At 40.0% G+C, this 25871-nt stretch overlaps 1 protein-coding gene across 2 annotated transcripts in view; it reads left to right on the plus strand.

Annotated features, from left to right (window-relative positions):
- itpk1b (inositol-tetrakisphosphate 1-kinase b) overlaps positions 1-25871 on the plus strand; it is a 108632-nt gene that overhangs the window by 76460 nt on the left and 6301 nt on the right. For both annotated transcript variants that reach the window (XM_057858564.1, XM_057858565.1), the window contains 5 exons: positions 18283-18381; positions 21949-21989; positions 22070-22235; positions 24729-24796; positions 24875-25037. In XM_057858564.1, coding sequence (XP_057714547.1) covers positions 18283-18381; positions 21949-21989; positions 22070-22235; positions 24729-24796; positions 24875-25037 — 537 coding nt within the window. The remainder of the gene's footprint in view (positions 1-18282; positions 18382-21948; positions 21990-22069; positions 22236-24728; positions 24797-24874; positions 25038-25871) is intronic.

The raw sequence follows: 25871 nt of genomic DNA on the forward strand, positions 1-25871 counted from the left end.
TTTTTAAGGCTGTTTCAAACTAGCAGCTGCGTAGTGTGACGGGTCAGCGGCACACTATTCATTGTGTATTGCAATGTCCATTATTATTCGAGGGCCCCTTAAAAGACTAGCTGTGACGTAGAAGGAAGTGAGAAGGAGAATGGGCGAGCTGGCGAGAGATAGCGGTTGCATGTAGTGGCAGCCCGCTGTTATTTTGTAATTGTTTTTCTTTATTATTTTTACCACAATGAAGTGGGTGAGCCAATACAGACTTCTCTCCTTCTTTGCATTGCAGTACTTTGGATCGGACATTTCGGCGAAAGTGAGTGGTGGACAGCCATCTTTAACGGAAGGCCAAGTTTGAATGAATTTGCGCCGAGATTTTCAGAGCGCCGCCGCACTAACTTTGACATTGAGGGGCAGGCGTACTTAATCTGTGCTATCCGGCTGTTTTGGCCGACACAATCACGTCTGACGAAACCATGATAAATGTGCTTTTTTCAAGTTCTGCGAGCTCTGGGACACTCCAAAAATGACTGTCATGCCTCTCCTTGCTAGGTTAATGGTACTTCGAGGTGCGTTTGCGTGTAAATGTAGTTCACGGACAACAACAAAAAAAAAACACCTTCACCTTCTCACCGTAACTAGTAAAACTTTACACGGCTATTAGAATTACCCCCTTACTCCTTGAAATGGCTCCGTTGACAGAAGACCATTATTGTTGTGGTAATGTATTAGGGCTCTTTAGCGCTGCCCTAGTGGGTCCCTGGAGCTTTTTTAAAGATTTTTGAGAATAGAAAAAAATGGGGGATGGAAATATATATACAGTATATACAGTATACACAGTATTGTATATTTTTATTGTATTATGTATATACAGGATATACTGTATGTATATATTTTCCCCAAGTGGAAGCTTCCATGATCCTAATAAATTTAATAATAAAAATATATATATATACAGTACTGTGCATATATATATATATATATATATATATAAATATATATATATTTTTTAATATGGTTTCTGTAGGCGGACAAACATGACACAAACATTCTTTCAAATTTTAATATCGTAATTAAGTGAAACTTTAGGTGGCATCGTACAACAGAGTAGTGAAATGGTGTTGCAATCTCTATTGGATCCACTGCAGGGAAAATAAACATTTAATCATGAAGGCTATTTATGTATTTGAAGCCAACTTAGTCATTTTAATAGTAGGCTAATATCGATATACATATACCTATATATACCCGATATACAAAGGGTAACGTAGCTGTAATCAGCTATGCACCCGTAATCAGCTATGCATTTTACATACATGTACCATAGCTGAGAGCTACAAAATTAGCTTGAATGAAATATTTCAAATATATCTTTGCTATGGTTCTTCTTGGGGGGCAAAAACATGGGGGGAAAAAATTCGCCGTGGCATGACATAGTGAGGCTATCTGACTCCGATGCAGCCTACCACCACAGCTTCAAAAAATCCTAGGGGAAACCCTGGGAATGTCATACCATGATTTACAAGTATTGATCTATGTATAAGGCACATCAGATTATAAGGCACACTGTTGGCTTTTGAGAAATTTGAAGGCTTTCAGGTGCGCTTTCTTGTGCGGAAAATACGCTAATCATAATGGCTCATTATGTATTTGTAGCCAGCTTAATCATTTCTACAATAAATACATACAGCATGTGTTGCATTCATCATTATAAGGCTTATATAAGGCTTTCAATTTTTTTTTGCAGCTCCAGACATATTTGTTTTTTGTTTTTTTGCCCCAATATAGCTCTTTCAAAATTTTGGGTTGCTGACCCCTGTGCTAAAGAAAGCCACGGTTCCATAAGGCCTCCCCAAACAATGAGGAATGCTGTCACGTTAGCTGCACAAGCTCTGTCTTCGCTCTCCCTTTCCACCACTGACACCTGGTTAACGTACGAGCGCATCATCGGCTCGAAATATGCCCTCGCTGTTTCCAAGCAGATGTTTCATCCTCGCCTGCCGGGCTAAAGGCTCGCAACATAACTCGTGCGTTTCTCCTAAGGAGGACAAATACGTCTTCCGTTTCCCGCCGCTCGAGGCGGGCTTCGTAAATTTGCCGCGGACAGTTCAGAACCCGCCTCCGTCCTTTTGCTTTACAGTCCTATTGAGTCAGCAGTGAGCCTTTTGACCGCAAGCTGTGAACAGCCGTAAACACACCTGTGACTCACGCACATTTCCTGTCGCGCCGTAAATGGATTTTAATCATCGGTGATCGGCGGCGAGTGCTGCAATCGAAGATGTTTCGCATGTCTGGTGTTACCTAAAATAGAAGCTCAACAAGATGTCTTTTCCTCCAAACATTCACGTCGGATGTTATGTAAGGAGGAATCACCGTCCACTTCTGTATACCGGGTTTGAAGAGGAACATGCCCCCACACCCCCCGCCAGCCCGGCTTCCGTCAATGCTGGCGCTGGCCCCGCATGCCAAACCTCCTTGACAACTGCGGTTTGCTTTAGACACAAACACTGAAAGAAAGACTTTATAATCTGACACCACACGATCAGCAGGCCTGGTTGGAAAACAGCATGCAAAGGCAGGTTGTGTTTTAGGCCCACAATAAACATTTTTTTCGTTTTTGTTTTTCAAAATATTATTTATTGACTTTAACCTTGTCCTTTTCATCTGCTTAAATGCAGAGAATAGGCAATCTGAGTGTCTTTATAGGCTGAAAAAGTTTTTAATTTGCCAAATGGGAGTTTGGTGTATTCCTATTGTGATTGTGTATACTATGTTGTTTATTGAAAAAATCCAATAGGGCAGAAAAGGGCTTTGGGTAGAGTTGTCTGATAACATTGGTCACCTTATAATATCGGCTGATGAAAGAATTTGGGAAATACAGTGGTACCTCGACATACGATCGCTTCGACACACGATCTTTTCGACATCCAACGTAAAATTTGACACGCCATTTGTTTCTACATCCGACGAAATGCTTGAAATACAACGATTCATGACACCATCACAAATTTCATTGTTTTCCCGCATTTTCTTGTGAGGGAAATCAACATAAGTTCCAAGAATGTTAAAGCAGGTGGTGAAAAGAGGGAAAAAAAGGTGAAGCTTACCATTGGAAATGAAGATAGAATGATAGAAAAATATGAGCGTGGGGTGCACGTCCGTGAACCGCTTGATAATCCTTCTCCGACCTCTGTTCGCCAGTCTTTATAAGTTAAGGTGACAATTATTATTCTGGGACCATCGCCAAATAGATCGCCAGCCTCGTATGGTTTTTAATAATTTTTTTCAGATTTGTGCAACACAACACGCCAACTGATAGCATTAGCAGCAACAGGACGTGAAAAGAGTCAACTGCAATCTCTCATTCTGCCGTCAGCCCCGCGGTGCGTTCAGGTACACCACGCAAAATACAGCCGCCACATTAGAACCCGATTTGTTACATTATTACAGGTATTATCATTTCGTATTATTTTATTATTATTCCGATTTTTATTCATAATGTATTGCTTTTTGCAATAGTAACAGCAGTATTTATTAAGGATTTTGTAAGCGCTGGACTGGTGTGACTAGAAGAATGGATACCACTCCAGATCGTCCGATTAGAACAATAATGATGCCCGTCCCGAAGTAATCAGACCAAAACTTTCTCTTCATCAACGCGTTGCCTTTTTATTTTCTTTCCATGAGACCGTAGGTCTTTGGTGACCAAATTATGCCTGATCAGAAAAACAACAAATTGCAACTCGCCACCAGGGGGATTCAAAACATGAAACATGCAAACAACCTGGCATTTTAAACAGATTTAGTGTAGGTTTTCCGGCTGTGGAGCGAATTAATGGAATTATAATGTATTCTTATGGGATGGGAAAATCCTGCTCGACATATGACCACTTCGACTTACAAACAAGCTCTTGGAATGAATTAACTTCGCATGTAGAGTTACCACTGTAACTATCGCTTCTGCACTAGTATGTATGCATGGTTATAAAATAATGTAAGCAGCTGTGCTTAGACCGACCTCTAGTTGTCTCCAAACTAAGATGCTTTGGATTTTTTTTTAACTGAGGGAAAGACCCTAATCACTCTTGATGCTCAAATAAAATGAAAAATTATGAATCATAAACTAGTTACCAGTTTTGTTAATCTTACTTTGAAAAGTAATTCGTTACAGTTACAAATTACTTCACCCAAAAAGTATTTGCGTCAGTAACTCGGTTACCTCCAGGCATGAAAATCTCTCACCTTTTGGAGTCAAAAAGGGTGACCTTCGTGAATTGTCTGACCCATTTTCATGCCTGTACCTCATTGTAAGACCAAACAGTTACTCAGCAAAGTAACTGACATTACTTTTCATGTTCTACACGTTATTACATAATACATTCTATAACTTTCACATCAAAGATGTTTGTTATATTAACTGATTGAATTGGGAAAAAAAATGTAGGTCTCACTTTGTTTTTTAAATTTCACCAATACAACAGTGTAATGGTATACGGACTTTATCTTTTTAATGCTGCAAGGGGGAAAAAGCCTTTTTGACCCCTGTACTGAACCATGACTTGTGTGTATCGTCACACACCTAATTTATAAATATACTGTAGATATATTTTTCAATATGCAGATGAGATTCTGAATCTCTCCTATCTTTGCTCTAGTTGTTTTGACTAAAAAATATCACACAATGTTCATGGATACGGCATTCAAGAAAAGTTTAGGGCAAGTGACTATTTTTGGTAATAAAAGAACAAATTATTCATTGATATATTCTAGCATCTAGGGACAACGCCAACTTGGTTGTGTAAATGCCCACCAGCAGGAAAATAGAACATTATTTTAAATTAATTGTACCTACCTGGACGCCACCAACTCTATGGTTTAAAAAAAAAAAAAAAAAAAAAAGTTCCCCGAGAGTTTAAGATGACGCTCGCCCCGCTAAATGGTAATGCTAACGAGAACGCGAACGCTATGCTAACGCTCCGAGCCACCTAGCCAATCATCATTGTATTTGCAACAGTGTCAAAACCGCCTTTCCTCCACTCCCCTCCCGCTCTGCTCTCCCCTAGGAAGCTGTGACAAAATCAGACAACTCACGTTTCATTCAACCGAACGGTAGTAATGGTAACGGCGCTGCAAAGATGGGAAAAGTAAATAATTAGATTACTCACTACTGAAAAAAATAACGCCGTTATACTCTAACACAGTTATTGACAACGCTGCTCGTCACATATAACTACTGAGTCACCTGAAAGAAATAGTCTCTAGGAAAAGTAATAAAACACGTCATTCTAATAAAAAATCTGTGCAAAAAGCCCATCAAAATGGATCTTGGGAATTGGCATGCCTGTATTTGTAATGCTTTGGTCGCTCCCTAGTGGCTCTTTGAGGTGGCTTTTATTTAATGACAGCAGGCATGAAAATCTCTCACCTTTTGGCGAAATTCACCGTTTTGAAGTCAAAAAGGATGACCGACGTGAATTGTGTGGATCCGAGGAGATTTTTGGGGGGGGTCAGTTGTAGACATGTGCCGGTTACCTTCACGGTTTACCATGCTTTGAAAAAGTCGCGGTTACAAAATCACTAAAATTTTCCGTCATACAGTTGTACGTATCCGTTATTTTTCATGTGTCAATAATACAGTCAGAAGTGGCTTGGCGAGGCAGCGCTTACCCCTTCACCTGTTTGATGCTGCGTGTGTCAGTGACGCTAATCCAGCAAACCCAAAAACAAACACTCCAAACACAAGGCGTACTTTTCTTCAATTTATTGAGCTCTCAAATCGTGGTAACTGAAATATACCAAATGAATACATTTAAAACGTAGTACAATCGTATTTTCAACGTGTGAGTAGCTTCAACAGTTTAGCTTCATGAAAAAGTTCGCCAAAAATAAAAACACACATTTTCCTTTCAAATTCAATACACAAAGTTACTAAAAACTTACAAAGACGAATGATAGGCAAGGCTTAGCTAGGGGAGCAACTTCATTGAGGTTAATCACAGCCGCTGAGAGATAAACAAGTTTGAATGCAGGGGGGAAAAAAAGAGAGCGTCAAAGATCGGTAATTGCGACAGATGATCTTGTCCTAAGCACAAATTCACGTTCGCTGGATGAGGAGAGGTGTCACTCCCAATTTTTTTTTAGATGAATGCATTTGCCAGCATATTGAATTTGGTGAGTAATGGTTTCAATCGTTTTCATATTTTGCGGTATGACAGCTAGCCAAATCTCCGGTGAAAAAATAGCTCCCGTTAAGTTAGCGTCAAGCTTGTGTATTTAATGGTAATATAAAAGCAGTGTTGTCAGTAACGCGTTATGTGAGTAATGCGGAACTGTAATCTGATTACTTTCAGGAAAGAGCAATCTAACGCGTTCATTTTTCTAAATCAGTAATCTAATTAAAGTTACTTTCCTTGATGCCTGTGCGTTACTATTTTGCTATTGCTCCATAATGTATGTAGAAAGAAGAATACTGTAGTCATGGGAGTGACATCACATGTCACATTTTCTAATCGGGGATGGGATAAAAACGGGTCACGTGTATTACCATGATGCATGAGCCGTGAGCTCTGGGAGTTTGCGGCCAAAACGACGTAGCCTTGCTACCTCGCCGGGATACAATGAAATAGGCAGGAGACATACTACAAACAACTGCATTTGCACACTAGAAACACAGCCATTACTTTACATTTTTGTCCAGTAAAGATGACAAAAATATCTCCGTGCGCTGCGAACTTTGCGCTGGCTCAAAAAGACTGTCGACCGCTAAAAGCATCCAATTCAAGCACCACTTGGAATTACTGCACAACAGATAACAAGACAGCCAGGACTTTTTGATACTGCTCGTGCTCAATCCTCGGTTCAAGCTCAGTTGTTGTTGAAGGTTTTGAAAGCTTAGGTTTAAAGAAATTTTAAATATCCATCTTCCCTCCTCAGCTGTAGTTTTGGCTAAGCAAAGCAAACGGCTGTCTCTAAGGTGCTATCGTCACATGATCCGTTCGAAAAATAATTTGGACCCATTATGAAATACTTTGAACGATTCTTGTTCATTTCATTCATCTTTGTTGTTTGTTTAATTGCACTAAAACTTTTATAGACAACATTTTAATGGCCATATTAAATGGTCTTTATTTTAAAGGGGAAGTTCAGAATTTTTTACATTAGGCTTAATCTTTGAGTTAGCCGGGGTTTAATTCGTCGTTGGAGTTGATTTGAACAAATTCTGTGCAGTTTGCTTGTTATTTGTTAGTTTCAGGGCTCCGGAGTGGCTAAGCTAGCGCGAGTCAATGGTGGTTGAAATCAACTCCTTCAACTAATTAAACCCCCGCTAACTCGAATAATAAGCCTTATGTGAAAAATTTAAATTTTCAAATTCACCTCATGTAGGACGTTTTGCCGACGGAGGACATTTTTGCAGAACGCCGGAACCTATTTCCTCCACACCCTACTCACCTTTTTAACCCCTGACCCATTTTCATGCCTGTGACAGACATTTTGTCTTATTTCAGTTAATAATAATTACTTGGGACCTAATTTTTTCACTTTTTCTATCACATCAATTGTTCTTATTTTTCACCGAATGTTTCACTTTTGGAAAACCATGCAGTTGTTACATTTATCATGAGTAAAGCATCCAGCGGGCAATGTTAAGTAAGACAGCTCCCACAAACATTGCACCACACCTTCCCGTTGGTGGCTGACCCAGGCAGAGCATTTGGCTTTCATTGTGATAAACACAAAGACACGCTCCATTCAAACGCCGGATGTAGTGGGAAAAAGAACAAAAGTTTTACTGCATACAAGCAGACAGGAGTGTCTCAACAGTGATTGGGTCAAGGATTTAAGGTAATTATGCATGCACTTTGAAACGTCAGCAAAAAATGCATGGAAAAAAGTTAGCGTAACTTCAGCTCAAAATATTTATGTAAAATGAATGATGACTGCCTGTTTTTTTGCTTTTAACCAAGAATCTATACTGTTCTATGTTCATATCTATAGAATTCAGGGATGTAAGCATTCATTTACAAGAATTTTCAGCTTAAAAACCTCTTTGTTTTGTGATGGCTTCCACGTTGGATTTAGACATTAGCGCAATTTTAGCTCGAAATATTTACGTAACATGAATGATAACTGCCTGTTTTTTGCTTTTAACCAAGAATTTAGACTGTTCTAGGTTCATATTTATAGAAATTCTGGAACGTACGCATTTATTTACAATAATTTTCAACTTAAAAAGATCTTTGTTTTGTGATGGCCGCCATGTTGTATATATACACATGTAAGTTTACATTCAAATGATCAGGTGATTTTCGGCCAACCGCCTGTTTTTTGGCAAAAAAAAAAAAAAGTTAATTTTGACATTTCTGCGTCCATACACTGCTGGCCAAAAGTATTGGCACCCCTGCAATTCTGTCAAATAATGCTCAATTTCTCCCATAAAATGATATCTTCATTTATTTTGCTTGCAATGAAAAAACACAAAAGAGAATGGGGGGAAAAAAATCATTTTACACAAAACTCTAAAAATGGGCCAGACAAAAGAATTGGCACCCTTTGTAAAATCATGCGTTGCTTCTCTCATTTGTGTAATTATAACAGCACCTGTTACTTACCTGTGGCACATAACAGGTAGTGGCAATTACTAAATCACACTTGCAGCCAGTTAAAATGGATTAAACTTGACTCAACCTCTGCCCTGGTCCTTGTGTGTACCACGTTGAGCATGGAGAAAAGAAAGAAGACCAAAGAACTGTCTGAGAACTTGAAAAGTAAAATTGTGAGGAAGCATGGGCAATCTCAAGGCTACAAGTCCATCTCCAAAGACCTGAATGTTCCTTTGTCTAGTGTCCAGTGCGCGATGTCATCAATAAGTGTAAAGCCCATGGCACTGTGGCTAACCTCCCTAGATGTGGACGGAAAGGAAAAACTGACGAGAGATTTCAACAAAAGATTGTGCGGATGGTGGATAAAGAACCTCGACTAACATCCAAACAAGTTCAAGCTGTCCCGCAGTCCGAGGGTACAACAGTATCAACCCGTACTGTCTGTTGGCGTCTGAATGAAAAGGGACTCTATGGTAGGATACCCAGGAAGACCTCACGTCTGACCCAGAGACATACAAAAGCTAGGTTGGAGTTTGCCAAAACTTACTGATGCCCGGGATTGAACCCTTGATCTCGGAACTGTGAGGCAGATGTGCTAAGCACTCAGCCACCGTGCCGCCACATAAGTACTGTATCTGTTTATAATAACAACAAATCAACAAGATGGCATTAACATTATTAATTAACATTCTGTTAAAGCGATCCATGGATAGAAAGACTTGTAGTTCTTAAAAGATAAATGTGAGTACAAGTTATAGAAATTTTATATTAAAACCCCTCTTAATGTTTTTGTTTTAACAAAATTAGTAAAATTTTCAATCAAAAAATAAACTACTAGCTCGCCATTGTTGATGTCAATGATTACACAATGCTCATTTGGTGCTGAAACCCATAAAATCAGTCGCACCCAAGCGCCAGCAGAGGGCGACAAAACACGAAAAAACACAAGTAACAAGTGGACATTACGCTGTGCTGTCATTTTAATCTGTTTGAGCGGGGCATGAGCGTTAAATGCGTCAAATATTTTAACGTGATTAATTAAAAAAATTCATTACCACCCGTTAACGTGATAATTTTGACAGCCCTATGTAAAATATTAATAATTTTGTTTTCATTCTCTTTTGTGTTTTTTCATTGCAAGCAAGATAAATGAAGATGTTACAACCAAAGCATTTGTAATTGCAATCATTAAGCATTCATTATCTGACAGAATTGCAGGGCTGCCAATACTTTTGGCCAGCACTGTATGTAAAATGTATTTTACGACGCAAAGGAGAGTTTTCCCTTTTTCCACTTCCAAAGGACGACACATTTCCTCAGAAATGACTCTGAAACGAAAGTAAACCGGAGCGCTTGAGTAAGGAGCAAGGGTTTTTTGTTTTTTTTTAATGTAAAAGAGACAGAGTCCCATTTCCAGCTGTTTGAAACAGCGATGCGGAGTCTGTGCCTACAACAGCAAAGCCCCATCGTAATTTCTCCAGAAATTGCAGTTTTTCGTTGAAGATGGAAACTAATTTAATTTCATATTTATTTTAGTTTCATTCTGCAAGTGTTAGTGCCATGAGCAGTTGAATGAAGTCAACAAACCACACGGATGTCTGACATCGTCATTTCGGAGCTTAGCTCGCTGTCTAGCTAGGACTTTGCTTCAACATCTTGGCGAGGACAGTACAATGACGTATAATGTTTTTGGATAGTTATTTGAGATATAGGGTGTATTTTGGGGTACTTAAAGGGTTAATTCTGACTTACAGTGGGGCAAATAAGTATTTAGTCAACCACTAATTGTGCAAGTTCTCCCACTTGAAAATATTAGAGAGGCCTGTAATTGTCAACATGGGTAAACCTCAACCATGAGAGACAGAATGTGTGGGGAAAAAAACAGAAAATCACATTGTTTGATTTTTAAAGAATTTATTTGCAAATCATGGTGGAAAATAAGTATTTGGTCAATACCAAAAGTTCATCTCAATACTTTGTTATGTATCTTTTGTTGGCAATAACGGAGGACAAACGTTTTTTGTAACTCTTCACAAGCTTTTCACACACTGTTGCTGGTATTTTGGCCCATTCCTCCATGCAGATCTCCTCTAGAGCAGTGATGTTTTGGGGCTGTCATTGGGCAACACGGACTTTCAACTCCCTCCACAGATTGAGATCTGGAGACTGGCTAGGCCACTCCAGGACCTTAAAATGCTTTTTATGAAGCCACTCCTTTGTTGCCCTGGCTGTGTGTTTGGGATCATTGTCATGCTGATCTTCAGTGCCCTTGCTGATGGAAGGAGATTTTCACTCAAAATCTCTCGATATATGGCCCCATTCATTCTTTCCTTTACACAGATCAGTCGTCCTGGTCCATATGCAGAAAAACAGCCCCAAAGCATGATGTTTCCACCCCATGCTTCACAGTGGGTATAGTGTTCTTCGGATGCAATTCAGTATTCTTTCTCCTCCAAACAAGAGAACCTGTGTTTCTACCAAAAAGTTCTGTTTTGGTTTCATCTGACCATAACACATTCTGCCAGTCCTCTTCTGGATCATCCAAATGCTCTCTAGCGAACCGCAGACGGGCCTGGACGTGCGTTTTCTTCAGCAGGGGGACACGTCTGACAGTGCAGGATTTGAGTCCCTGGCGGCGCATTGTGTTACTGATAGTAGCCTTTGTTACTGTGGTCCCAGCTCTCTGTAGGTCATTCACTAGGTCCCCCTGTGTGGTTCTGGGATTTTTGCTCACCGTTCTTGTTATCATTTTGACGCCATGAGATGAGATCTTGCATGGAGCCTCAGATCGAGGGAGATTATCAGTGGTCTTGTATGTCTTCCATTTTCTAATAATTGCTCCTACAGTTGATTTCTTTACACCAAGCGTTTCACCTATTGCAGATTCAGTCTTCCCAGCCTGGTGCAGGTCTACAATTTTGTCTCTGGTATCCTTTGACAGCTCTTTGGTCTTGGCCATAGTGGAGTTTAGAGTGTGACTGACTGAAGTTGTGGACAGGTGTCTTTTATACCGATGAGTTAAAACAGGTGCCATTAATACAGGTAACAAGTGGAGCCTCATTAAACCTCGTTAGAAGTTAGACCTTTTTGACAGCCAGAAATCTTGCTTGTTTGTAGGTGACCAAACACTTATTTCCACTCTAATTTGGAAATAAATTCTTTAAAAATCAAACAGTGTAATTTTCTGTTATTTTTTTTCCCCACATTCTGTCTCTCATGGTTGAGGTTTACCCATGTTGACAATTACAGGCCTTTCTAATCTTTTCAAGTAGGAGAACTTGCACAATTGGTGGTTGACTAAATACTTATTTGCCCCACTGTACGCGGAAATTTGGGTTACATCACCAGAGTGGGAACAGAACTAGTTCGTAACCTGGGGACTACTTGTGTATTAAATATATAGCTTTCACAAATCAACTTTAAGGTCAAGGTAAAATCGTGACTTGAATGGTCGAAAGTGGTTTGGGATGATAACATCTACTGAAAAATAGGCCATAACACCCCTTTAAATATATTACAGCTGGTTTATTGACCTCTAATTTTAAATCTCAATCTTAAAATTGCTCAGCCCTACTCAAACGCGTATATCCTTTATCCTGTGCGAAAAATGTAGTTTTGCGAGTTTGTGCATTTCTTATTGTCTTGCAACGTAGGACAGGAAAGTAGCGCCATTGAGGTTTACGATGGGAATGTCTCGACATGGCACTTATTCATCTCGGAGGCACTTTTGATGAGGGTGACAGTTTGATGCGTGCGTCGCTAGGTTTTCCTGTTGCTATTTAGAGCCGCGTATGGCAGAAGAATATTTTCAAACATTGTGTTGAGTTTATCCTCCAATTAAAGACCGGAATCATTATCTGGATTGTTTATCGGCGTCCGCGCCTCACAAAGGATTAGGCCGACGTCTTCCGGCGGTTTACTGGGGCTCGGCTCGAAACCGGCGTCCGCACAGTGTTTGCCTTTCTCTTACCGCGACTATGATCAATTATTAATCTCTTGCATAAATGGGAAAACAGCTGTGCCGAAGCACTCACGGATTACGAGTTGAAGGCGAGACAATTTGTTGTGTTGAACAAATCCGAGTGTTTTATCCCCGGCGCTTTTTAAAAGCGGTTGACTTGACAACCGTTACAAACAGTCCCAGCTATGAAAACGGGACGAGTATACAAAAGGAAAGCGGAGATTCCACAGCGCAACACAAAACCGGGCGACGTCAGTCCATTACCGCGAATGCGCTAGCTTGGCTCATTCTTGCACTCGGTTTAAGTACAAGGCACGGACGGACGGGCGAAGGAGAGCATTTTATGATGAACTGATATCAAAAAAGGGCTCCGTTTAGCAGAAAATGCCCTTCGAGTGCTTCCTGCTATTGAAAAGTGTTCTGAGTCACGACTCTCTGGCCTTTAGCGAGCGCTTTTCTCCGGCGTTTCGGGACCGCGTGCTCCCTGCTGATAAGGACGAGGAAGTGGGCCGGGGAATGAATCCACTTTATCCATGCCATTTTTTGGGGGCTCTTTCCGTAATTCAATCTATTTCTACTGACGTAAGAGCCTCTATTACGATAATTTGATGAACAAGTGACTAGTAAGTTCTAGCTTTTGACTTGCTTCTGTTGCACTTGTGAAGTGGAAAGTTGGCGTACCTGGGCATGACGGTCTTCTGTCAGATAATGCTGTATTTGTCCCAGAAAATGATTGCAATTACAAATGCTTTGGTAGTAATATCTTCATTTATTTTGCTTGCAATGAAATAAACACAAAAGAGAATGAAAAAGAAAATCAATGATCATTTTACACATGATTATGTGTGTTTTGGGTCAATATCCTGCTGGAAGACACATGACCTCTGAGGGAGACCCAGCTTTCTCACACTTGGCCCTACATTATGCTGCAAAATTTGTTGGTAGTTTTCAGACTTCATAATGCCATGCACACAGTCAAGCAGTCCAGTGCCAGAGGTAGCAAAGCAACCCCAAAACATCAGGGAACCTCCGCCATGTTTGACTGTCGGGACCGTGTTTTTTTCTTTTTCTTGTCTTTGTTTTTTCTCCTGGAAACTCTATATTGATGCCTTTTCCCAAAAAGCTCTACTTTTGTCTCATCTGACAAGAGAACATTCTTCCAAAACATTTTTGACTTTTTCAGGTAAGTTTTGGCAAATTCCAACCTGGCTTTTTATGTCTTTGGGTCAGAAGTGGGGTCTTCCTGGGTATCCTACCAGAGAGTCCCTTTTCATTGGCCGACGGATAGTACGGGTTGACACTGTTGTACCCTTGGACTGCAGGACAGCTTGAACGTGTTTGGATGTTAGTTGTGTTTAATTATCCACCATCCACAGAATCTTTCGTTGAAATTTCTCGTCAATTTTTCTTTTCCGTCCATATCCAGGGAGGTTAGTCACTGTGCCATGGGCTTTACACTTATTGATGACACTGCGCATGTTAGACACAGGAAAATTCAGGTCTTTGGAGTTGGACTTGTAGCCTTGAGATTGCCCATGCTTCCTCACAATTTTGCTTCTCAAGTCTTCAGGCAGTTCTTTGGTCTTCTTTCTTTTCTCCATGCTTAATGTGGAACACACAAGGACACAGGACAGAGGTTGAGTCGATTTTAATCCATTTTAACTGGCTGCAAGTGTTATTTAGTTATTGCTACCACCTGTTATATGCCACAGGTAAGTAACAGGTGCTGTTAATTACACAAATTAGAGAAGCATCACATTTTTTCAAAGGGTGCCTATACTTTTGTCCGGCCCATTTTTGGAGTTTTGTGTACAACAATAATGATCCCCCCCCCCCCCCCCCCCCCCCGCCCCCCAATTCTCTTCTGTGTTTTTTCATTGCAAGTTAAGTAAATGAAGATATTACTACCAAAGCATTTGTAGTTGCAAATCATTTTCTGGGAAAAATTGAGCGTTTTCTGACAGAATTGCAGGGGTGCCAATTCTTTTGCCAACACTGTAATATGGCAACATAAATTATTCCATTAAAAAAGCTCCCACTTGTAGTCTGCCCAAGCGCTAAGTGTTAGCTGAGCTGTAGCATTACATTGTCTACACTTGTCTTGAGGGGTTGGCTCACCAGGTGGGGTGCGGGGGAGGGGAACATTGCTGCACACGTCAGAGCAGAGGGGGAGGTAGGGGAAAGGGGCGGAGGTATGTACCCGAAAGGGTTTAAACAGCCAGCACCGGCAGCCACTGGACCATTTCTCAAACATAGGTGAGTGGTTCAAAAAGCCACTCTGGTGTTTTAACCAAAGAATGACCATGGAACTTGATTAAAAGATCATTAAAGGGAAATTGACATCTATACCCCCCGCCCACAGCCACTTTAACAGATCAAATGTGGAGACTGACTAGATAGCTAACATGATACCTTTAGAATTCCAAATTGTATGCCGTTTGGCAGAGCTCTCACCAGATGAAAGAACAACCAAAAAAAAAAGCAGTGGAAATGTTTGGTGACTTTTCAAAAGGAATCTCCTGTAAACGTCGTCCTCGGCGCCGCTCGGTCTGATGCGTGTTTAGACGGAATGGAACTCACGGCCTCTTTTTTTTGCCCCTAAAATCTTTCTGTGCTGCACTCTTTACAACAAGAAACCATTTCTCCGAGTCTCCTTATTTGTTTCAGAGAAGTGATGGTATTAGGGAACTCAATGATGTCAAATGTAGGGCTTTTCCTTGAAAAGGAATGAAGTGTCGCTAGAAAAACATGGCGAGTAGGATGCAGATGAGTCATTGTTGCCTTTGTAGACTTCCTGCTCGGACTTGAACGCACAAAGCCCACTTACTGCTTTTGACAGCGATATAGCCTCCTAGTTCCAACGGATTGAACACTTACTAGTGACAAACTCATTGGAATTCACAATGAATGTTTCTTAGGTGAAAGTTTATTTGAACATACATTTTGGCTATAACTGTTAACGGCAGCCATGGAGCTAAAATCAAAGGCAAGGCTGTTTTTCACTTGCATTGGAGTAAACCAATCTTGTATGTATGAGAAACTAGAATCTTACAGATGTTTGCATCATTTACCCGCTTTTGAGTGAGTAAGCCATTGCTCAACCCTTTAGTCTCGTCTGGTGACTCTTGTCTCATGGCTTCCAGTATCTGACAGTCATCGTTAGTAGTGCACCTATCACAATTTTCTTGCTGTTCACTAATTCCTCATTTTTGCTGATCCTGATTATTTTTTTTCCATGAACAGCACCAGGTATTTTTCACATTCCAATCAACTTTGTTTCATTGCACAGTGATCCCTCGCTACTTCGCACTTCAAACTTTGTGCCCTCAGTCCATCGCGGATTTTTTTTTCAATTAAAAAAAAAGGGGGGAAAATGCAGATGAGCTGTCCCAATCCGATCTCATCCGAGTCTCACTCTCCCTCCTGCTGCTTTTCTTGGTACTGGAGTTGCTTCTTAAAGTTAATGATGACTGACGGACATTAAGGTTTGGTCTTGCCAGAGATTCTTGGAAGCTGAAACATCGAAGCGCCGCATGTGTCAGTCATCATTTAGCTTGTTAAACAGTTGCTGTGGCAACTCATTGTGTGTAATTGAGCAGCTTGAACGGATTTGAGTGGACTCACTCAATTAAGCATTTAATAAAGACAAGCATTTTTCTACGTTATGCTTGTTTAAAGATAATTCAGTGGGACAGTTATATGTTTAAAACGTGTTGTGATTATTACATTTGAAGTGCTTGAAAACCATTTATAAATATATATATATGGCGGAAAACACTCAGGTGACTTGAAATTCCGCTCTGAGACCCCCAATTTGGCCAAATTTCAAAATTGTCCTATATGCATGTGTGATACATCATTGGAAAGCTTAAAATTTCAATTTTCTGAACAGGAGGGCATTTTAAAAAAATTATTCACCGCCAAGCCACTAGAGGGGTATAGCGTTGGGTTTGTTGGATTTTGGGGGAGTCTTGACGACTTCTAGTTTTCTTCAGGTTACACTGCTATGCTAAAATGCTAACGGAGATAAAACGCCTGAATGTTGATCTTCAGCTCATCAACATTGAACAACAAATGTTGATCATACAAATGTTGAGGCACAGGTGACACAGAAGACTGTTTTGGAGGCGGCCTGTCACACTGTTGATGCCGTCACATTACGAATTCTAGCCTCGGGTGGAAGCCAGCAAGCTGTGGCGGCGAGTTTGGAACTGGCATCGAGCACTGTGTCCAGCGTTTTGTCTGAGGTCTGCAAAGAATTGTGGACAGCCCTCCAGCCGGTTTTCTTTCTTTTTTTTTTTTTTTTTTTTTTTGCCGTGTCCTACAACCAGCCAGTGGGAAGCCATAGCAAATTTCTGGCGCCTATGGAACTCCCAAAGTGCGTTTGTAAGCCTTGATGGTAAACATGTTATCATAAAAGCACCGAGGCACTCTAAATCAGTGATTATGTATCAAGTGTGTGAACTTTCTAGTTGAAAATTAAACATCAAACCTGTGCTTTATTCTTCATATACTTGAAGTGTGACACATGTAAATAAGTCACAGACTCACAGCAAACATATGTACACAATAAATGATGAAGTGCACCAACCAAAAATACGACATAAAGTGATAAAAATCTGGCAGTTTTGGCCGACTGGGTCACCGCTTCGTGTGGCCATTCGAATCCAAACACACACATAATTGTCTCTGCGGTTCTTCCATTTTTTAAATTCAATCGCTGGCTGACCTCCAGCTCCGTATTTTCAGCAATCTCCTCCGACTAATTGCTTGCCGTTTGGCAATCTTCATAATGTCTTCACGAGACATTGTAGAAGTTGTCGTACTTGCTCTTCGTTGATACTCTCGTCGGCTTGGTCCATTCTTGCGTGTAGCAAAATAATGTTTGACAATGGCGGTGATTTCGCGCTGAACCAGAAACAACAGTCTGAGCAGACCAATCACAGTCCATTTCCACCATGTCACACCCGTTGACGTGACGTCAATTCAGAAAATTGTGAAGGAACACGAAAAGCTACGGGGGGGGGGGGGTCTTAAATCTGGTCTTCCTTGATGGCGCAAGTGGCCTGCCGCGGAAGCATAACTTGGCCTCAAGTTTATCACTAGGAGACATCTAATGCATTTGAAGTGAGAGGGTGGCAGTGAATGAACCCCTCCCACTTTAAACGGGCCCCTCCCACATTTATGGTCATCAGTGGCAGCCAATGCCTGCAACAAGGTAATTTTGGGCCATTTCAGGTCATTCATTACCTGTTGATTTTCAGTCACTTCCTTTTGATTTTGGGGCAGTTTATGGGTCACTTCTTGTTGATTTTGGGTTACAGACTAGAAAGTGACTTGGGAATTTCCCAAATGAATAGGCAGTGACTCAAAATCAACAGGAAGTGACCTGTAAATGCCCTAAAATGAACAGAACGTGACCTGTAAATGCCCCGATAAACGGAAGAGTGACTGTGAATGCTCTGGTTTCGAATGAGGGGATGTTCTTCACCCTTCGTAGTGTTAATGGATTGGGCATTGAGCACCGTCCATGCCCGCCACAGAGTTTGGAAGATTTTGGTAGCAAGTATCACAATATATCACCATTTTGATATTTTATCAACAGCCATTATTATTATTATTATTATTATTCTATGAAATATTAACAAACCTTTTGATTTCATTTGACATCTAAAGTCAAGGCTCCATCCTGAGTTAACAGTGCATATCTACGTGTTTTTTCTTGTCACACGCCAGACGAGAGGATTCGCTCTCCTCCGTTCATGGTCCTCAACAGCGAGTGCAGCCCGGATGTGCTGGAGGTGATCAGGAAGCATGGACTCACATTTCCCTTCAGTAAGTATGCTTCATTCCACAATTGGAAGACATTTTATCTCCGGTCCTTCCAATTTGAAAGACCCCGCATGATAATTTTAAACCCTATTTACCCTAAATATATAATGGCATTGTTTATGACTGAGACAAATATGAAGAAAATAGTGCAGTCATTATATTGTTGGGCCCTCTTTCCCAAAACAGGTTGTAACAGGGGTGTTCAAACTTTTTGCAAAGGGGGGCAATTTTGGTGTGGTAAAAGTATGAAGGGCAGACTTTGCCTGATGTGCTTTACGTAGAACAATATATTCAAACCAATTTTAGCAAGCCGTTCTGGGTTTCACATTTGCTCTTTTCTTATAATTTCAACAATCTCTTCACTAACCTTGTTGGCGTACTCATTCGACTCTTGGGCTCTTGCGAAATACTGCTGCTGTGAAATTAAACTAGCTTCAATTTCCCCGTAATCGTGTCGTACATGACATCAGCGTTTCTCGTTTGGTAATGTCGCCTGACATTGAACTCTTTAAAAACACCTACCTATCCTTCAAGCATCGGCCCTCGAAGTAACTTTCCTTTTTTGTTGGTTGTCGCCCTTTTAAGAAAATTAGGGGTAAATGGTCACACGGGGTGATGTCACTTACAGTGCTACTGCCCTCTAGTGGGTAAATGATTAACAGCGTTTAGTGTCTAAGCTACTTCATAAATATAAAAAAAATAAATATAATAATTAATAATATAGTATGATAAATATATGGCGGAAAACACTCAGGTGACTTGAAGTTCCGCTCTGAGACCCCCAATTTGGCCAAATTGTCCTCCATGTAACATGTATCACCGAGTGTCAAGACACAGTTGTGAATGGCCACGGCCGGATTTTTGGGGGATTTCATGGGTGAAATATGGTAATATAACAAGGCTAGCGATGCAGAAATCGCAGACATCAAGGAGTGGTCGAGATTTTCATATATTTACCCTTTTAAAAGTTTTTTTTTTCCCCCCAATTTTTCTTCTTTCTCTTCTTTCTAACCTTCTTTTTATGGCTAGGTTAAAACAAAAGCGATTGGGCGACGTCTGTAAATATATATGGAAGAAAACACAGACAAGACTGAAAAAGCATTTTCTGCTCTTGCACCCCTCTTTAAAATTAACTGCTTTATTTTAAGCCAAAGGAACTGTTGAATTTGATAGAACAATATGTCTATATGCTGCAATAGCAGATTCATGGCGCATTAAGCCCCCGAACTATTTTTAATTTGTCCGTTTTACCCTGGAAACCCCCGTTTACAGACGTCGCGCAACCGCTTTTGTTTCAACCCAGCCATAAAAAGAACTTTAGTAATTATATTTACTATTTGAAATGTCTGTCATTTTTAGCTTAAAATCATTAATTGATGTCTAATATTTAGTTTAAAAAAAAACAACAACTTTGAAATATTATTCACTCGCATATTTCAAACTTTTAAACAAATTACGTCACAATGAAAACAATGGTGTCTGTAAAAAGGTCACGGATAACTACCTCATAACTATCCCTTAATTGTATTTTTTTTCTTACTTTCTCATTTTCCCCAATATGTTAGATGATAAATAATCGATATAAACGAAGAAAAATGGATTAAAAAAACGTTTAAAAGGGTAAATATATGGAAAAGAAAATCTCGACCACTCCTTAATGTCTGCGATTTCTGCATCGCGACCCTTGTTATATGACCATGTTTCACCCATAAAATCTCCTAAAAATCCGGCTGCTATAAATATATATATATTGTATGTTTAAAAAATTAAATTGAGTTTTTAAGCGCTTAGAATTTAATAATCATTGTTGTTAATCTTACTTTAAAAAAGTAATTAATTACAATTCCCAATTACTTCTCCCAAAAAGTAATTGCATTAGTAACTCTGAATGTATGAGTAATTAGTACTTACTTGGCAAAGTAACTGGTGTTAATTTTCATGTTTTTTTTTTTCCTCACAAGAAAAAAGAAAAACAGGTCACACAATGTGAAGTTCAAAGGGTTTTGGGGACAAGTTCTAGTTCTATAATATGTGATATCTACCGTAGCATCATGTGGGCGTAGTTTGTAGGCTATCGGCTATCGTCAGGTATTATTGGAGCCACCTAGCATCGCATTTGCTACGGCATCCCAACTCCCTTGCCTCCTCCCCACTCCTGCTCTGCTCTCTCGTCTCTGTGAGTCCGTGACTTTTCTTGCGTCATTCAACCAACATAGTAACGCATAGTAACGCACGCCTTTCCCACCTCAGTAACGGTAACAGCGTTGCCAAGATGGGAAAAGTATTTCATTACCGTAGATTACTCACTACTGAAAAAAAATTCTAACGCCGTTATTAACAACACTGGTAATAATTAATAAGTTTTAAACCTGTTACTGTCCCACAAAACTATTTTTAAACAAAATTTATTCTATTCTTTATTAAATGCTTCATTGAGTGAGTCCACTCAAATCTGCTCAAGCTGCTCACTTACACACAATGAGTTGGCACAGCAACTGTTTAACAAGTAAAATGAATATTGACGCATGTGGCGCTTTGAAGCTTCGGGTTTCAAGCATCTGTGGCAATCAAATATTAAAAGTCTGTCAATCATTGTTAACTTTAATAAGCTGCTCCAATGCAGAGAGTGAGGCTACTCGATCGGCTTGGGACAGCTCATCTGTATCTAAAAAAATAAATAAATAAAACATTTGATTGAAAAAAAAATCCGCGATGGACTGAGGGCGCGAAGTTTGAAGCTTTAAGTAGCTTGTCTGGCTTAAAAGGAGCTGTTTCGTACTTCCGAAACGTCAAAAAAAGACTGAGCTCCAACTTCAAGGTCTCGCCTTCTCTCCCTCCAGTGTTGTTTTCAGCGGCTATTTTTATTTTCGTTTTAGCCTTTTGGACGAAAAGGCTTGTGAGTCATATTTGAGTCATCTCTAAATAGTTTCATTTTCCTCGAAGAATATGTTTTTCGTTTGCAAAGATCCAAAGGTTTTAGTATGGGGAAAACAAAAAAGTTTTCCATAGTGTAAAGCGCTTTGAGCGCCTTGAAAGGTAGAAAAGCGCTATATAAGTGTAACACCATTTACCATTTACCAATTTGGACTGCATGTTTTTAAAAATGTATGCAAACTATTGTTATCAAAACCAGGTTCATACCAGCACTAAATCAGGAGCAGGTCTGTCTAAACTACTACCATTATTAAACTGCTAGCAAGCTATGTCCAAACCACCAAGCACAGCACTTCTTTCTATGATAGTACACACTCAGCAGGAAAACAGTACTTTATTTACGATGAATGATTTCCGCCAGAACGCCACAGACTGCTCGCCACGCTGAAGCTAATGTGAATGCTATGCTAACGCTACGGGGTACATTTAGTGTGCAAGATACATTTTTAACTTGTCATCGTCTTGAAAAATAGTTCATCAACCAAATATTTTCGTCATAGTTGTCGAAAACAACCACGCCTCCCTCCAACCTTTAGTTTCTGAGTAAACTTACATTCTCATTCACTAAGCTTGATAGTATACATTACAGTAGTTGCCACCCTCTTACGCCTGTCCCTACTTGGATTTGCTCCCCAGTTTGCAAAACTCGAGTGGCTCATGGAACCAACTCCCACGAGGTAAGTAGAAGGGGGGAAAAAATCCCACATTGCATTTGACTATTTTTACTCCAAATAAACAATCCTTTCAAATCCCCCAGATGGCCATTATTTTCAGCGAGGAGGACCTGAAGGACGTGAAGCCGCCCTGTGTCATCCAGAGCTTCATCAACCACAACGCGGTGCTCTACAAGGTGTTTGTGGTGGGGGACTCCTACACGGTAGTGGAGAGACCCTCTCTCAAGAATTTCCCAGCCGGGCCTGCGGGTAAGAAATGAGTTGACTCTGGGGCTACCACCGCTAGTCATCCAATCGGACTGAACGTCAAGCGCCGGCGCCGGCACTAAGACATGAGCGTTAAAGGAGCAATATGTAAGACCGGTGGCCAAAAATGTTACTGCAACCAGGATCCAAATATTGACTGGCACAGCATTACTTCTGCTTTGGGTTGCCAGATAAGTGCTAGGTCATTGAGAATCAAGTTGCTGTATTATACCAATGTTGCGTTTCAGTCAGAAACTACAAAATGCAATTTCTGAAGTATTGCGTGGGTAGTTTTGCTGTGCTGGTTGGCATACTTGTACTACAAGTACACGTAAGTACATGTACTTGTAGGACAAATACATGCAAGTACACGAGCTGGTAGTACTAGTACATGCAATTACACATGTTTGTAGTAGAAGTACACGCGTTTGTAGTACAAGTACATGCAAGCACAAGTGTTTGTAGCAATAATACACATACTTGTATTACACGTAAGTACACGTACGTTTCGCAAATGTAAGTACACCTACTTGTTGTACACGTAAGTACACGTACTTGTAGTACTAGTACATGTAAAAACACATACTTGTAGTACATGTAAGTACAGATACCTGTGTGTAGTGTAAGTACATATACGTGTACTACAAGAACACGTACTTGTACATGTAAGTGCATGTACACGCGCCTGTAGGACTAGTACACACAAGTCCACGTTTGTAGAAGTACACACGTTTGTAGTACAAATACAGGCGAGTACACATCTGTAGTATTAGTACACATACTTCTAGTACTTGTAAGTACACGTGCTTGTATTACACTTAAGTACACGTACTTGTCGAACACGTAAGTACACGTACATCTAGTACATGTAAGTGCATGTACTTGTATTTCATGTATAGTTCATCTACATGTACTTGTAGTACTTGTAAGTACACATACTTGACGTACTAATACATGTAAAAACATGTACTTGTAGTACTAGTACATTTACTTGTAGTACTAGTACATGTACTGCAAGTACATGTAAGTACACATTCCTGTAGTATAAGTACACATACTTGTACTACAAGCACACATACTTGTAATACATGTAAATACATGTACTTGTAACCGATGTACTCTACATATAGTATATGTAAGTACGCATACCTGTAGTGTAAGTGAACGTACTTGTAGGACGAGTACATGTACTGGTCCTACAAGTACTAGTGCATGCAAGTACACACGCTTGGAGTACTAATGGAGTACACGCAACTACAAATACACACGTTTGTAGTATTTGTACACATACCTGTAATACATGTAAGTAAACATACGTGTAGTACTACTACATGTAAAAACATGTACTTGTAGACGTTGTAGTACTAGCACATGTACTTGTAGTACATGTAAGTACACATACCTGTAGTGTAAGTAGACATAGTTGTAGTACTTGTATTACATGTAAGTACACGTACTTGTAGTAATAGTACACGTAAAAACATGTACTTTAGTACTAGTACATGTAAAGGTAAGTACTGCACGTACTTGTACATGTAAAAACACGTACTTGTAATACTAGTACATGTAGAACACGTAAATACACGTACTTGTCGTGCACGTAAGTACACGTAGTACTAGTACATGTAAAAGCATGTTTGTAGTACTAGTACATATCCTTATGGTACATGTAAGTTCGCTTACCTGTTTTGTAAGTCGACGTACTGGTACATGTAAGTGAATGTACTTGTAGTTAATGTAAATGTACTTGTAGCCGATGAACATGTAGTACATTATGTACATGTAAGTACACGTACTTGTAGTGCACACAATTGCACATACTTGTAGTACTTGTACATATAAAAGCATGTATTTGTAGTACTAGTACATATACTTATAATACATGTAAGTACGATTACCTGTTGTGTAAGTAAACATACTAGAACATGTAAGTATACGTACTTCTACATTAACATGTAAGTGAATGTCCTTGTAGTTCATGTACATGTAGTTGTAGTACACGTAAATACATCTGCTTGTAGCCGATGAACAAATAGTACATGTAAGTACACGTACTTGGAGTGCACGTAAGTGCACGTACTTGTAGTACAAGCGCACGACTATATGCACATCCTTGTACTGTATCCTTATTTTTGCAACCTTTGTTTACAAAGCTTACAGAGCATTGGCAACCTGGACATAGACAATGAATTTACCTTGTAATTGGCTGTTGTTGGAGGCCGGGACATTATTTATAAAGACAATGAAAACAACAACTTTTACGGACTGACAATTGAGTTTTTGAAATGGGAAAATCGTGGCTTCACCATTGACAAATGTGTTTTCTAATGTCTACTGAAATATTCGGGCCATTTTTTTGAATAAATGAAGTGCAAATTTGACATATTGCTCCTTTAACAGGTGAATACATTCAGAAGTGGTTTTCCCAAAAATTGGGTTTTGTCGCCATCTAGTGTCCAGAATTGATAAACACCTTCTATTTTCTTGTCTTTTCAGACAGGAAAGCCATTTTCTTCAACAGCCACAACGTTTCCAAACCCGAGTCGTCCTCGGATTTGACCTCGGTACGACCGGCGTCTGACTCTGCTTCGCCCGCCGATATCTTCTTTTGGTCGCTCACGATCTGACCGTGTGTTTTATAGAGGGACAACGTGGAAGGCATGTCTCCGCCTCCGAGCGACGACGTCATCCGAGAACTCTCCAGGTCTTTGCGGCAGGCGCTGGGCGTGTCCTTATTCGGCATCGACGTCATCATCAATAACCAAACCGGTCAGCACGCCGTCATCGACATCAACGCCTTTCCAGGTAGGTTCCCAAACCAGCCCTGACACACGCGAAAGTAGTGCTGTGCGATATGGACAAATCTCATACTGTGATACCGTACATTTTTATTTATTTGGTGAAAAATAATACAACAATTATGACACCAAATGTATCAAGTCGTTCTGCAACCTCAAACCATCAAGTGTAAAAACAAGCAGCATTGTAGTATACATACATATGCTCAAATGTAAAGATTATCTACTAACACTAGTGGTTTTGACTTTTAAGACGGCTGTATATTAAGTTAGCATAATATAATTAATATAATAGACGAATTCATATAGAATTGAAGTCACTGTATTACTAGCGGTCGGCAGGGTGAGGCTAAAGCGAAAATAAAATTTGGACTTTCTTTTTTAAAAAATTCTCTCATAAATTGCCAAGGTAACGGATCGGGACTCAAAATCAGGGGACTGGGACTCAGTTCCGGGTCCAGAAATACAGTATAGGATCGTGAACAATGTTCCCTCTAAGCTGCGCACGTGCTCAGCGCACAAGAAAATCTATGCAGCACACAAAATAAAATTCAACAGAAATGTACTGTAGCGTCACAAGGGCAACTGTCAGCGTTGCTGTGATGTGTTGGCATGGCACTCCGATCGGTGCGTTTAATACGGCAACGCGACGCTCCCGTTGGTGATGAAAAGTGAACTGATGTCCTGTGCTGATTTACTGAAGCAACTTTCCGCTGCCAATCTTTGCAAGCACTACAGTATTAATTTATATCTATTTTTAGAACTGATATAATCTCGTTAATTAGACAACAAAATTGTTTTTTGTACCATTTTTCAACGTAAGTCAATGTGCAACAGGTGT

Source organism: Corythoichthys intestinalis, chromosome 15 (genome assembly GCF_030265065.1).
Source record: "Corythoichthys intestinalis isolate RoL2023-P3 chromosome 15, ASM3026506v1, whole genome shotgun sequence".
NCBI classification, from domain to species: Eukaryota; Metazoa; Chordata; class Actinopteri; order Syngnathiformes; family Syngnathidae; genus Corythoichthys; species Corythoichthys intestinalis.